Source organism: Somniosus microcephalus, chromosome 30 (genome assembly GCF_052327205.1).
Source record: "Somniosus microcephalus isolate GS21.2 chromosome 30, FLI_Smic_1.0, whole genome shotgun sequence".
In the NCBI taxonomy this organism is placed as follows: domain Eukaryota; kingdom Metazoa; phylum Chordata; class Chondrichthyes; order Squaliformes; family Somniosidae; genus Somniosus; species Somniosus microcephalus.
The window spans coordinates 26714770-26727096 of record NC_141016.1 but is presented as its reverse complement, the minus strand read 5'-3'; the positions used below and the strand labels follow the sequence as shown (position 1 = coordinate 26727096).

The 12327-nt window shown below is 48.4% G+C and overlaps 1 protein-coding gene across 1 annotated transcript in view; it reads left to right on the top strand.

Moving 5' to 3' along the window:
- LOC147098038 (prominin-2-like) overlaps positions 1 to 12327 on the top strand; it is a 103782-nt gene that overhangs the window by 26806 nt on the left and 64649 nt on the right. Inside the window, exons 14-16 of the mRNA XM_085971251.1 lie at positions 1411 to 1496; positions 6302 to 6386; positions 6962 to 7108. Of these exons, the coding sequence (XP_085827377.1) occupies positions 1411 to 1496; positions 6302 to 6386; positions 6962 to 7108 (318 nt within the window). The remainder of the gene's footprint in view (positions 1 to 1410; positions 1497 to 6301; positions 6387 to 6961; positions 7109 to 12327) is intronic.

Here is a 12327-nt window from a genome sequence, read left to right as displayed (position 1 = left end):
AGGCCTCTAATGAGTCTGGCACAGGACAGGAACACAGTGCCACTGCTGCGTGTGAACATACCGACAATGAAGGACAGAAAAAGACCCTCTGGTCCATCCAGCCTGTCCCACACACCTGCGGTGTTGTGTCCATCATAATATATAATCTCCCCACCCCGCCCCAGGCCATGTGATCTCCGAGGAGAGGCGAAAATACAGATTAAGAACCCAGGCCAATTTGGAAGAAAAAAAATCTGGAAAAATCATCTCCAATCCCTGCGCCATCACCGCCCCAGGTGGTCTCCCTGGCCCTGATCATTCTATGCCGTACCTACCTCTTGTGCGAGGTGATCTCCACCTCAGCCAGAAACAGGTCCAGCTCTCGCTTGAAGGAATTCAATGAATCAGCGTCCACCACATGAGACGACAGCCTGTTCCACAGGTCCACTATTCTCCGGGAAAAGAACCACCTCCTGACAGCTAACCTAGATCTGGCCTTGTATGGTTTAAACATGCGACCCCTGACAGGTCCTCCCTAACAATTTAGTTGAAACAAACTGTCAGCTGGAACACAATCTATTCCCTTCATTATCTTATAAACCTCAATCAGATCACTCCATAGTCTACGCTTCTGTAAAGTGTAGAGTCCCAGCTCTTTTAGCCTATCTTGGTAACTAAGATGCATCAAACTGGGAATTAGTCTAGTGGCCCCCCTCTGCACCTTTCCAAAGTCTCAATATCACCCCCCATGTGAGGAGACCAAAACCGAGCGCAGTATTCTAACTGAGGCCTGACCAAGGTCTTGTATAGGGACAAAATCTAAGTCTTAGGGTGCATTTGTAGGACAATTGACTATAACACCCTATTCCACTTATGGAAGGTGTTTAGGGAGTCCAACACTAGGGGCCATAAATATAAGACAGTCACTAATAAATCCAATAAGGAATTCAGGAGAAACGTCTTTACTCGGAGAGTGGTGAGAACGTGGAACTCACTACCACATGGAGTAGTTGAGGCGAATAGCATCGATGCCTTTATGGGGAAGCTAGATAAGTACATATGGGAGAAAGGAATAGAAGGATATGTTGATAGGGTGAGATGAAGAGGGCTGGGAGGAGGCTAGTGTGGAGCATAAACACCGGCATAGACCAGTTGGGCCGAATAGTCTGTTTCTGTGCTGTAAATTCTATGTAATGATTTGCCCTAGCTATCGACTCACGGCATTGCTAATGAACCTTTAGCGATCTCTGTACTCGGCCTCTGCTCACGCTTTAGCCTGGTCGGGAAGGTGGCGTTGAGGAGGTCTCAGTGGACCCGAGGCAATGAAGTGCACCCAATATGCGGCAGTAAGTCGAGTGCTGAAGGCTGCACCATCAGTACAGGAAAGATGAGATTCATTTGCGCTGAATGTGTTGTGATTATTTTCTGCAGATCATCGACACCCTCGGAGCCCAGGACGAGAAATTTAACCTCTCCAATTACCTCAACGTGTCAATCAGTGTCTCCAAGCTCCACAGGTCAGGAACGACTTGATAGATATTGAGCACAGCCCGTGCCTCGGGAAAATGTCATTGAATCTCACGGTTTGGCAGAAAGGTCCAGATCTGATCTCTCCATTTTCACAGTGGAGAATGGGGGCAAAATACTAGTGGTATAGGATTGGAAAATTGCAAGTGTCAATCCATCATTTAGAAACCAGGGTAACTACAGACTATCGACTCTCAGTTGTGGGGAAGTTACTGACATCTGTCATCAGAGACAGAGCGACAGTACTTGGACAAGTATAAGCTGATCAAGAGCAGCATGAATTTGAGATGGGTAGGTCATGTCTGTCTAATCTAGTTGAATGTTTTGGGAGGTCCCTAGCATAGTGGATAGAGGAGTGTCTATGGATAGAGGAGTGTCTATGGAAGGAGTGTCTATGGATAGAGGAGTGTCTATGGAAGGAGTGTCTATGGATAGAGGAGTGTCTATGGATAGAGGAGTGTCTATGGATAGAGGAGTGTCTATGGAAGGAGTGTCTATGGATAGAGGAGTGTCTATGGAAGGAGTGTCTATGGATAGAGGAGTGTCTATGGATAGAGGAGTGTCTATGGATAGAGGAGTGGCTATGGATAGAGGAGTGGCTATGGATAGAGGAGTGGCTATGGATAGAGGAGTGGCTATGGATAGAGGAGTGTCTATGGATGTTGTCTATGTGGACTTTCAGACGGCATTTGATAAGTTTCCTCACAAGAAATTATTAGCAAAAATGAAAGCACATGGAATTGGAGGTAACCTTGTGACATGGGTTCAAATTGGTTGGGAGGTAGGAGACAGAGAGTAGGGATAAAGGGAACAGACTCTGATTGGTGGGATGTGACAAGTGGTGTCCCCCAGGGATCTGTACTGGGGCCTCAGCTTTTCACTATCTTTATCAAAAGGAAAAGAAAGACTTGCATTTCTATAGTGCCTTTCATGAACTCAGGACGTCCCAAAGTGCTTTACAGCCAATGAAGTACTATTTGAAGTGTAGTCACTGTTGTAATGTAGGAAACGCGGCAGCCAATCTGCGCACAGCAAGGTCCCACAAACAGCAATGTGATAATGACCAGATAATCTGTTTAAGCGATGTTGGTTGAGGGATAAATATTGGCCGGGACACCGGGGAGAACTCTCCTGCTCTTCTTCGAAATAGTGCCATGGGAATTTTTTTGTCCACCTGAGAGAGCAGACAGGGCTTCGGTTTAACATCTCATCCAAAAGACGGCACCTCTGACAGTGCAGCACTCCCCCAGTACTGCACTGGGAGTGTCAGCATAGATTTTTGTGCTCAAGTCTCTGGAGTGGGACTTGAACCCACAACCTTCTGACTCAGAGGCGAGGGTGCTGCCCACTGAGCCACGGCTGACACACAAGACGCTGTGACCTCTCTGTGACCCCGGCATGATACAAGCACGCAGACTCTGATCTGGAGTCAGACCCGCTACGGTTGCGCCATGAGGTCAGTGATTTAGATTAAGAAATAGAGAGCAGTATATCCAAGCTTTCTGACGACACTAAGCTAGGAGGCACAATAAATAGTGTAGATGGAAGCATAAAGTTAAAAAAGGACATAAGACAGATTAACTGAGTGGACAAAACTGTGGCAGATGGAGTTCAATGTGGGAAGTGTGAGGTCATCCACTTTGGATCCGAGAAAGAGAAATCGCAATATTTTCTTATTAGTGAGAGACTAGGAGCTGTGAAAGAAAGAAAGAATTTGCATATATATATAACGCCTTTCACGACCTCAGGATGTCCCAGAAAGCTTTGCAAGGAATTCCGTATTTTTGAAATGTAGTCACTGTTGTAATGTAGAGGAGCAAAGCGGTCTGGGTGTCCATTTACGCAAATCACTAAAAGCTAGTACACAGGCACCAAAAGCTAATGGAATATTGGCCTTTACCTCAGGGGGACTGAAATTCCAAAGTGAGGAAGTGCTGCTTCAGTTGTACAGAGCCTTGGTCAGACCTTCTCTGGAGCACTGCGTACAGTTTTGCACTCTGCATCTCAGGAAGGGTATATTGGCCTTGGAGGGGGTGCAGCGCCGATTCACCAGATTGATACCAGGGCTAAAAGAGTTAAATTATGACCAGTTGCATGAGCCTTGTTTTGTATTACTTGAAAGATCTAATAGAGGTGTGTAAAATGATAAAGGGATTCGATAGGGTAGATACAGAGGCCGAGATTTCCCCGGGGGGGGGGGGGGGGGGTGGTTCAGTGGGCGCGATTGGTGGCGGGTCGGGAGGGAAAGTGTTTTTTTTCCCCGGCAGGTCGGGACCCCGCTGTGAACCCGCCACCGCGTGCTTTTCCCCGATGTCGGGTCTGTCAGCTCCGAGCAGACCCGACACGCAGCAGCGGGGGACCCAATTCAGGTCATTATGACCTTGTTTAGAGATCATGAAGAATACATTTGAGCTCGCCTTTCGATTTTACGTGCTCGCCCACAGGGTCCTCACTGCTCGGGGATCACGTCTGTTAAACTGAGGCAGGAGTTCAGTGTTAAGTTGACAGCTTCAAATGCAAAGTAAAAGCTCCCACCTTACAGAGAAATCTTCCCTCGGACACGAGCTGTTCCTTACTGCATTTCCCCAACAGATTCACCATGCTGCATGTCTTTACACAAGTCTCCATCCAGTCTGATCTCTCTCACCATTTACAGATTGTTTCTGTCATCTCTACTTCACCTGCCATCTATCCCATCAGCATGGGTGTCCTTTATACTCTCTCACCTTGGTCCTCAGAATCCCACCATGATCAGCCCCAACACCGGCAGCACCAGGCACACCAGCAGCACCAACATCAACACCAACCTTCTCCGCAATTACCTGATGCTGCACAGGACAGAGGGCATCAGCACCCAACCACATTGCTGCCCGGGAGGCCAGGGATGGCCTCACCTTGGCTAGATTTACTTCACTTGACGCTGTACATCCTGGCTGCCACATGATGCGCCAGGTTGGCACCACCCCACACCAGCACCATAAAGCATCCCTACACTGCCCAAGCCATTCCTTTCACACTCATCACGATTGCAGGGGGTACCGTTATGTCTCACCATTCACTGCCACTCACTAAGCCACTTCCAAAGGTGCACACAAATCTATCCAAGAACACAAAGTGTTGAAAATAAAGGTTTCAATGTTTGACACCACATTAACAGAAACTTTACATGAACATTGCATAAAACACCCATGTGCCTACCCTTGTGTGTTGTTAGTTGGTATGATTGCACTAGGATGAGGGTGAGTGTGAGGGGTGGCTAGTGAGATGGGGATGTGATAATATAGATAGAGAGGGATGGGTGGAGGTGTAAGGTAAGTTGGTGTGAGTAAGGATGTGCAGGAGTAGGGTAGGGAAGGCAGAGTGATGGAGATGTGATGAGAGGCACAGCAGGATGAGATTGATTGTGGCTTTGTACTAACGTTTCGTGATCTACTGAGATCATTGAAAGGTTTGCGCCAATGTAGCCTGGTCCTCTTGACCACATCCCTGCTTGTGCCTTCCTCTGCAATGTGCAACTAGGCTGTGTTGGTCTCCTGGGGAGGTCTTTTCCGCCCATGGGAAGGGAAGAGGACCTCCCTGTGTGTTGTGACTTCCTCCATAAGCATATGGAGGGAGTCATGGGAGAGCCTGGGTGCAGCCCTGTGCCTTTGTGCAGTCACTGTCAGTGTTTGCAGCACCTCAATGCTGTAGAACACTGACAGCACAAATGTCAAGATAAAGTTGGCCATGGTCCCTTTAAGGAACCAGGCTGATAACGCGTCATCCAATGACGTCACCAGACGCGCTTCCTCTAATTGGCCGGGAAACGCGCTGGGCGGGCTTAACAAGCCCTATCAAGGGAAATTCATTTCAGAGGCGGGGATGGAGCCAGCAGCGGGTTCGGGACCCACCACCGACATCGCCCACCACGGACCCGCCGTGGTTAGTAAAATCACAGCCAGAGAAGTTATTTCCTGTTGGTGGGGGAGTCCAGAACAAGTGGGCATAGCCTTAACATTAGAGCTAGGCCAGTTAGGAGTGAAATCAGGAAGCATCTTTTCACACAAAGGATAGTGGAAATCTGGAACTCTCTCCCCCAAAAGGCCTTGGATGCCAGTTGGTGGTTTCGATACAGAGACTGATAGATTTTTGTTTGTTATGGGTATCAAGGATTAGGGAGACAAGGTGGGTAAATGAAGTTCAGATACAGATCAGCCATGATCTAATAGAATGCAGGAACAAGCTTGAGGGGCTGTATGTGTCAGCTGTGGTTCAGTAGGTAGCACACTCACCTCTGAGTCTAGAAGGTTGTGGGCTCATAGTCCCACTCCAGGGAATTGCGCACATAAAAAGCTAGGCTGACATTCCAGTGTGGTACTGAGGGAGTGCTGCACTGTCGGAGGTGCCGTCTTTCAGATGAGACATTAAACTGAGGCCCCGTCTGCTCTCTCAGGTGGACATAAAAGATCCCATGGCATTATTTCAAAGAAGAGCAGGGGGAGTTCTCCCCGGTGTCCTGGCCAATATTTCTCCCTCAATCATTATCACTAAAAAAACAGATGATCTGATCATTTTCACATTGCTGTTTGTGGGATCTTGCTGTGCGCAAATTGGCTGCCACATTTCCTACATTACAACAGTGACTCCACTTTGGCTGTAAAGCACTTTGAGACGTCTGGTGGTCGTGAAAGGCGCTATATAAATTCGAGTCTTTCTTTCATTCTTTATGACCTCTTCCTGTTGCTAATGTTCAGCATATCTGCAGAAATATGGAGATCAGACAATTGTTACCAGGTTTTGTTTCTTATTTGTTTAGAAACTGTGAAGAGGGTAAGTCGCTGTGGAACATCCTACCAGTAAGCCAGACCTCGGACTTGAACACTTTTCTAAACCTGAGTACCGTACGTATCTTCTGATTCCCAGCATTTAGCTCCTGGCTTTCAGTCTTTCTTCTTCGGACCACAACCCACGAGGATTCTTGCCTCAGTCATAGCATCCCAACTCGGCTAGTGCCAGACACCATGCTTCGGCCCACACGTCGACCCGACCGATTTATCTCCTTGCTTCCACAGCCTAAAGACCAGCCCCTAGCAACGGTCTGATTGAAAATGGACCCAAGTGACTCGATAAGTGTTTGAATGTTTTCTGGAGCAGAGTGAGTTTCTGCAATGAACGGGGATAGTTTCCATAGTGAATGGGTGTACCAGTAGGGAATGGGGCACTTCCTGTCATGTATGGGCATAGTTTCCATGGCGGGTGAGATTAGTTTCTATGGTGAACGGAGGTAGCTGGAATGGTGAGTGGAGCCAGTTTCCGCGGTGCAAGGGCCAGTTCCTGCGGTGAACGTGGGTATTTTAAATTGTAAGTGGGGGTAGTTCCCAAAGTGAAAGGAAGTGGTTTCGCTGGCGAGTTCGCTGTTTGTTTCTGTGGTGAGTGGGGTAGTTTCCACAGTGACGGCTCTGTATCTCTGCTTCAGTACACAGGAGATATTGTTCAGATTAGCGAGCGACTGAATGTGAATTTAAGCAGCATCGTTTTACTGGACAGCACTGGAAGGACCGCCCTGAGGACAGTTGCCAACAGTGGGATCGATAAAATCAACTACACGAGTTTCTTGGAGCAGGTATGTGGCAGTGGCAGTGGAGCGTCATTTGCTTACAACCTCTGAGTGAACACTTACAGTAGGCTACGATACTTTTATTTGTGTTAATAGAATCATAGGATAGGACAGCACAGAAGGAGGCCATTTGGCCCATCGAGTCTGCGCCGGCTCTTTCGAAGAGCAATCCAGTTAGTCCCACTCCCCCGCTCTTTCCCCATATCTCTGCAATTTTTCTCCTTCAAGTATTTATCCAATTCCCTTTTGAAGGCTCCTATTGAATCTGTATCCACCGCCCTATCAGGCAGTGCATTCCAAATCCTGACCACTCGTTGCGTAAAAATGTTTTTTCCTCAGGTCGCCTCTGGTTCTTTTGCCAATCACCTTAAATCTGAGCCCTCTGGTTATCGACCCTTCAGCCACTGGAAACAGTTTCTCTTTATTTACTCTCTCTAAACCCTTCATGTTTTTAAACGCCTGTATCAAATCTCCTCTTAGCCTTCTCTGCTCGAAGGAGAACAACCCCAGCTTCTCCAGTCTCTCCACGCAACTGTAATCCCTCGTCCCTGGAACCATGCTAGTAAATCTCTAATAACAACAGAAAATGCTGGAAAAACTCAGCAGGTCAGGCAACATCCGTGGAGAGAAATTTGAGTTGACGTTTCGGTTCGAGCCCTTCTTCAAAACTGGAAAGAAAAGATAGATCGGAGGCAGGGCTGCGATTGGACAAAAGAATAAAAGAAACAAAAGAAGTAAAAAAGAGACAATAAAAGGTATTAGAAGCTAGACGAGATGGTAATAGGCTGAGATTAGGTGTAAAGTGTACTGGCAGGGCAAGAGATAGCTGCCAGGTGTGAGAGAGAAACAAAAGGAAAGGGGGGGGGGGGGAAAGGAGTGGAAAAATTACAAGAAAAAATGAAATAGGGGCCGAGGTTATGATCTGAAATTGTTGAAGTCGATATTGAGTCCGGAAGGCTGCAGACTGCCTAATCGGAAGATGAGGTGCTGTTCCTCGAGTTTACGTTGAGCTTCCGTGGAACAATACAAGAGGCCAAGGACGGTGAGGTCCGAGTGGGAATGGAGTGGTGAATTAAAATGACAGGCGACCGGAAGCTCGGGGTCACCCTTACGGACTGAACGGAGGTGTTCCGCAAAGCGGTCACCCAATCTGCGTTTGGTCTCCCCAATGTAGAGGAGACCGCATCCTGAGCAACGAATACAGTGTACTAGATTGCGAGAAGTACAAGTAAATCGCTGTTTCACCTGGAAGGGGTGTTTGGGGCCCTGGGCAGTGGGAAGGGGGGAGGTATAGGGGCAGGTGTTACATCTCCTGCGCTTGCACGGGAAGGTGCCAGGCGAAGGGGAAGGGCTGTTTGGGGTGATAGAGGAGTGGACTAGGGTGTCTCGGAGGGAGCGGTCCCTGCGGAATGCTGAAAGGGGAGGGGAGGGGAAGATACATTTGGTGGTGGGATCACTTTGGAGGTAGCGGAAATGCTGGAGGATGATCCGTTGAATGTGGAGGCTGGTGGGGTGAAAGGCGAGGACAAGGGACGAAGCCACCTTCCACACCAGTGCTTCAGACATGTCTTCCTTTTTCCGCAACCGAGGATTCCCCTCTACCGTGGTTGACACAGCCCTCGACCGTGTCAGTTCTATCTCCCGCACTTCTGCCCTCACCCCTGCCTCTCCCTCCCGGAACCACGATAGGGTTCCCCTTGTCCTCACCTTTCACCCCACCAGCCTCCACATTCAACGGACCATCCTCTGGCATTTCCGCTACCTCCAAAGTGATCCCACCACCAAATGTATCTTCCCCTCCCCTCCCCTTTCAGCATTCCGCAGGGACCGCTCCCTCCGAGACACCCTAGTCCACTCCTCTATCACCCCAAACAGCCCTTCCCCTTCGCCCGGCACCTTCCCGTGCAAACGCAGGAGATGTAACACCTGCCCCTATACCTCCCCCCTTCCCACTGTCCAGGGCCCCAAACACCCCTTCCAGGTGAAACAGCGATTTACTTGTACTTCTCGCAATCTAGTATACTGTATTCGCTGCTCACAATGCGGTCTCCTCTACATTGGGGAGACCAAACGCAGATTGGGTGACCGCTTTGCGGAACACCTCCGTTCAGTCCGTAAGGGTGACCCCGAGCTTCCGGTCGCCTGTCATTTTAATTCACCACTCCGTTCCCACTCGGACCTCACCGTCCTTGGCCTCTTGTATTGTTCCACGGAAGCTCAACGTAAACTCGAGGAACAGCACCTCATCTTCCGATTAGGCACTCTGCAGCCTTCCGGACTCAATATCGAGTTCAACAATTTCAGATCATAACCTCGGCCCCATTTCATTTTTTCTTGTAATTTTTCCACTCCTTTCCTTTTGTTTCTCTCTCACACCTGGCAGCTATCTCTTGCCCTGCCAGTACACTTTACACCTAATCCCAGCCTATTACCATCTCGTCTAGCTTCTAATACCTTTTATTGTCTCTTTTTTACTTCTTTTGTTTCTTTTATTCTTTTGTCCGATCGCAGCCCTGCCTCCGATCTATCTTTTCTTTCCAGTTTTGAAGAAGGGTTCGACCCGAAACGTCAACTCAAATTTCTCTCCACGGATGTTGCCTGACCTGCTGAGTTTTTCCAGCATTTTCTGTTGTTATTTCGGATTTCTAACATCCACAGTATTTTGCTATCGTACTAGTAAATCTCTAGATGGGCACCAATTTTTGCTCACACTCCTCAAATTTCTCCTGGGATCAAATACTTCTGTTGCGCAGGCCTGAAATTAATGCTTTGTTTAAGCTTGTTAAGCAACAGATAATGGGCCAGAAATTCAGGTCCCCACGGGTGAGTACGCGCTGTGTACTCACCCATAAGGCCAACGGAAGTGCCGGTTTCGTGCATGCAGTGCGCATGCGATGGAAACCGGAACTTCCGTTCCCTTGAAGGAAGGGGTTCAGAGGTCGAACGCATGCGCCGGAGAGGCAGCGCGTAGACCTGGAACTTCCGATTTTTTTACAGGTTTCTCCGGGAGGGTAAGTCTCCAGCAGCTGCGCGTGGAAAAAGCAGGCGCAAGGCCTGCTTTTAACAAGGTAAGAGGTTAATTAAGTAAAATTAAAACATTTTTTCTACAGGTTTATCATTTTAAAATACTTTAAAGAATGGTAAGTTTATTTTTAGCCCCGTTAAAAACTTTAATTAATTTTTTCAAAAATTTAAATTTTTGTTTGAAATAGTTAATTTATGTAATTTATAGTTATTTTTAAAATGTGATGTTTTAAAAAAAATGTATTTGAAGTTTTACTTAGGTTTTGGGGCTGATCTCTATTCATAGATTTGACAGGTCTTCCTGTCAAATCTATGAATGGGCATTCCCTGCTCCGATTGGCTCTCCATGGCCCACGTGATCCCAGGGGACGCTGCGAACTAACTGCGCCCCCGGGATACGCAAGCCCTGCACACCGGCAGCTGAAGGAGGCCCAGGATCGGAATCCCAGGCGGGCCCACAGCACAACGGCAGGCACGCTAGGTAAGTGCAGGTCGGGGGCCTGCGCCCGCGGGAAGCCTCCGACCCGAATTTCTGGCCCAATAAGAATCCCACAAACGTCTTAATTCCCACTGTTACATTCAAGGACTTTTCTGCCGTTTTTTAGTCTCGCTATTCCCGCTTCAGTATTTTAGGCTACTCTCGTAGTTACATACGAACATGACAAAAAAGGCTAACTGCTCCGTCAAGCCTGCCTCACACTCTGGATGACTAGACACTCTCCACCCCCAACCTCCAGCAGCCAAATAGTCTCCTGGGAGAGGCAATTAAAGGGCCAATAAGGGAACAAAACCTGGAAAACTCCTCTCTGACCCCCCCTCAGATGATCGAAACCAGTCCAGGAGATCACATTGGCCATGCATACGTCAACTGTTAATCCACTTGCCTTCGAGATGATGTGATCCCTGCCCCAGCCAAGACTCAGTCCAGCTTCCCTACGGCCTTGAGCACTGCTCCACTGGTTTTGATATATAGGTCAGTTTGTGATCGCGAGATGCTATAGTTTCTGCCTCAGCTGTCACTCTACGGCCCTGAAATTGCATGGGGGGGGTTCTGGCATTCTCCCACCCTAACCCTGACAGGAGACCAGTGAACCCCCAGGGACCTGGTAATGTCCTGTTCCTGCTGCGCAGTAGGGACCCAGCAGCCCAGTAAACATAGAAACTTAGAAGATAGGAGCAGGAGTAGGCTATTCGGCCCCTCGAGCCTGCTCCGCCATTCAATGCAATCATGGCTGATCATCCAAATTCAGTACCCTGTCCCTGCTTTCTCCCCATACCCCTTGATCGCTTTAGCCTTAAGAAATATATCCAACTCCTTCTTGAATATATTTAATGAATTGGCCTCAACTGACTTCTGTGGTAGAGAATTCCACAGGTTCACCACTCTCTGGGTGAAGAAATTCCTCCTCATCTCTGTCCTAAATGGCTTACCCCTTATCCTTAGACTGTGACCCCTGGTTCTGGACTCCCTGACCATCGGGAACATCCTTCCTGCATCTAGTCTGTCTCGTCCTGTTAGAATTTTATAAGTTTCAATGAGTGAGTGAATGAGTGGCAGCATACCGCCATACCGCACAAGGATGGCCAAAGCCTGCTTCCTCCCCCCCCCCCACCAAGGCTCCCTCCCACCCAAATCTTTTTTTGGGTATCAGCCCTGGCTCAGTAGGTAGCACTCTCACCTCCGAGTCAGAAGGTCGTGGGTTCAAGTCAAATTCGAAAACCTGAAGCACTAAATTTAGACTGACGCTCCCTGGTGCAGTGCTGAGGAACAGGCTTAGCAGATTTTGAGGGATGAGGCCATACAGCGCATGAGAGCTGGGGAATTAAAAGGGCATGTGTAGACTTGAGACAAAATGATGTTCCTCATCCTTCGCATCCTATTGCACCTAACTCCCATTAACTGTCAGTAAACTATATCATGAAATCCTCATGTCACCCCTTCTACTCTAAGTTATTCCATTGTAACCACTTTTCCTCCTCTAAATATTGCTAAAGAATATATAAACTCCTGAACATCTGGCCCCGCCAGCAGATTAGAGCATGGGCCGTCGCTTCCTGTGCCCCTCCCAAACACCAGAGACATGGGGCTGGATTTTGCCAATGGGGAGCCTTTGGAGGCGACTCTCCCACTTGTTGGGTTTTAGCCCCGCCTCCATCGACTTGTGGCCAACCCACGCTATTTTCCCTTGATTGACCTTGTT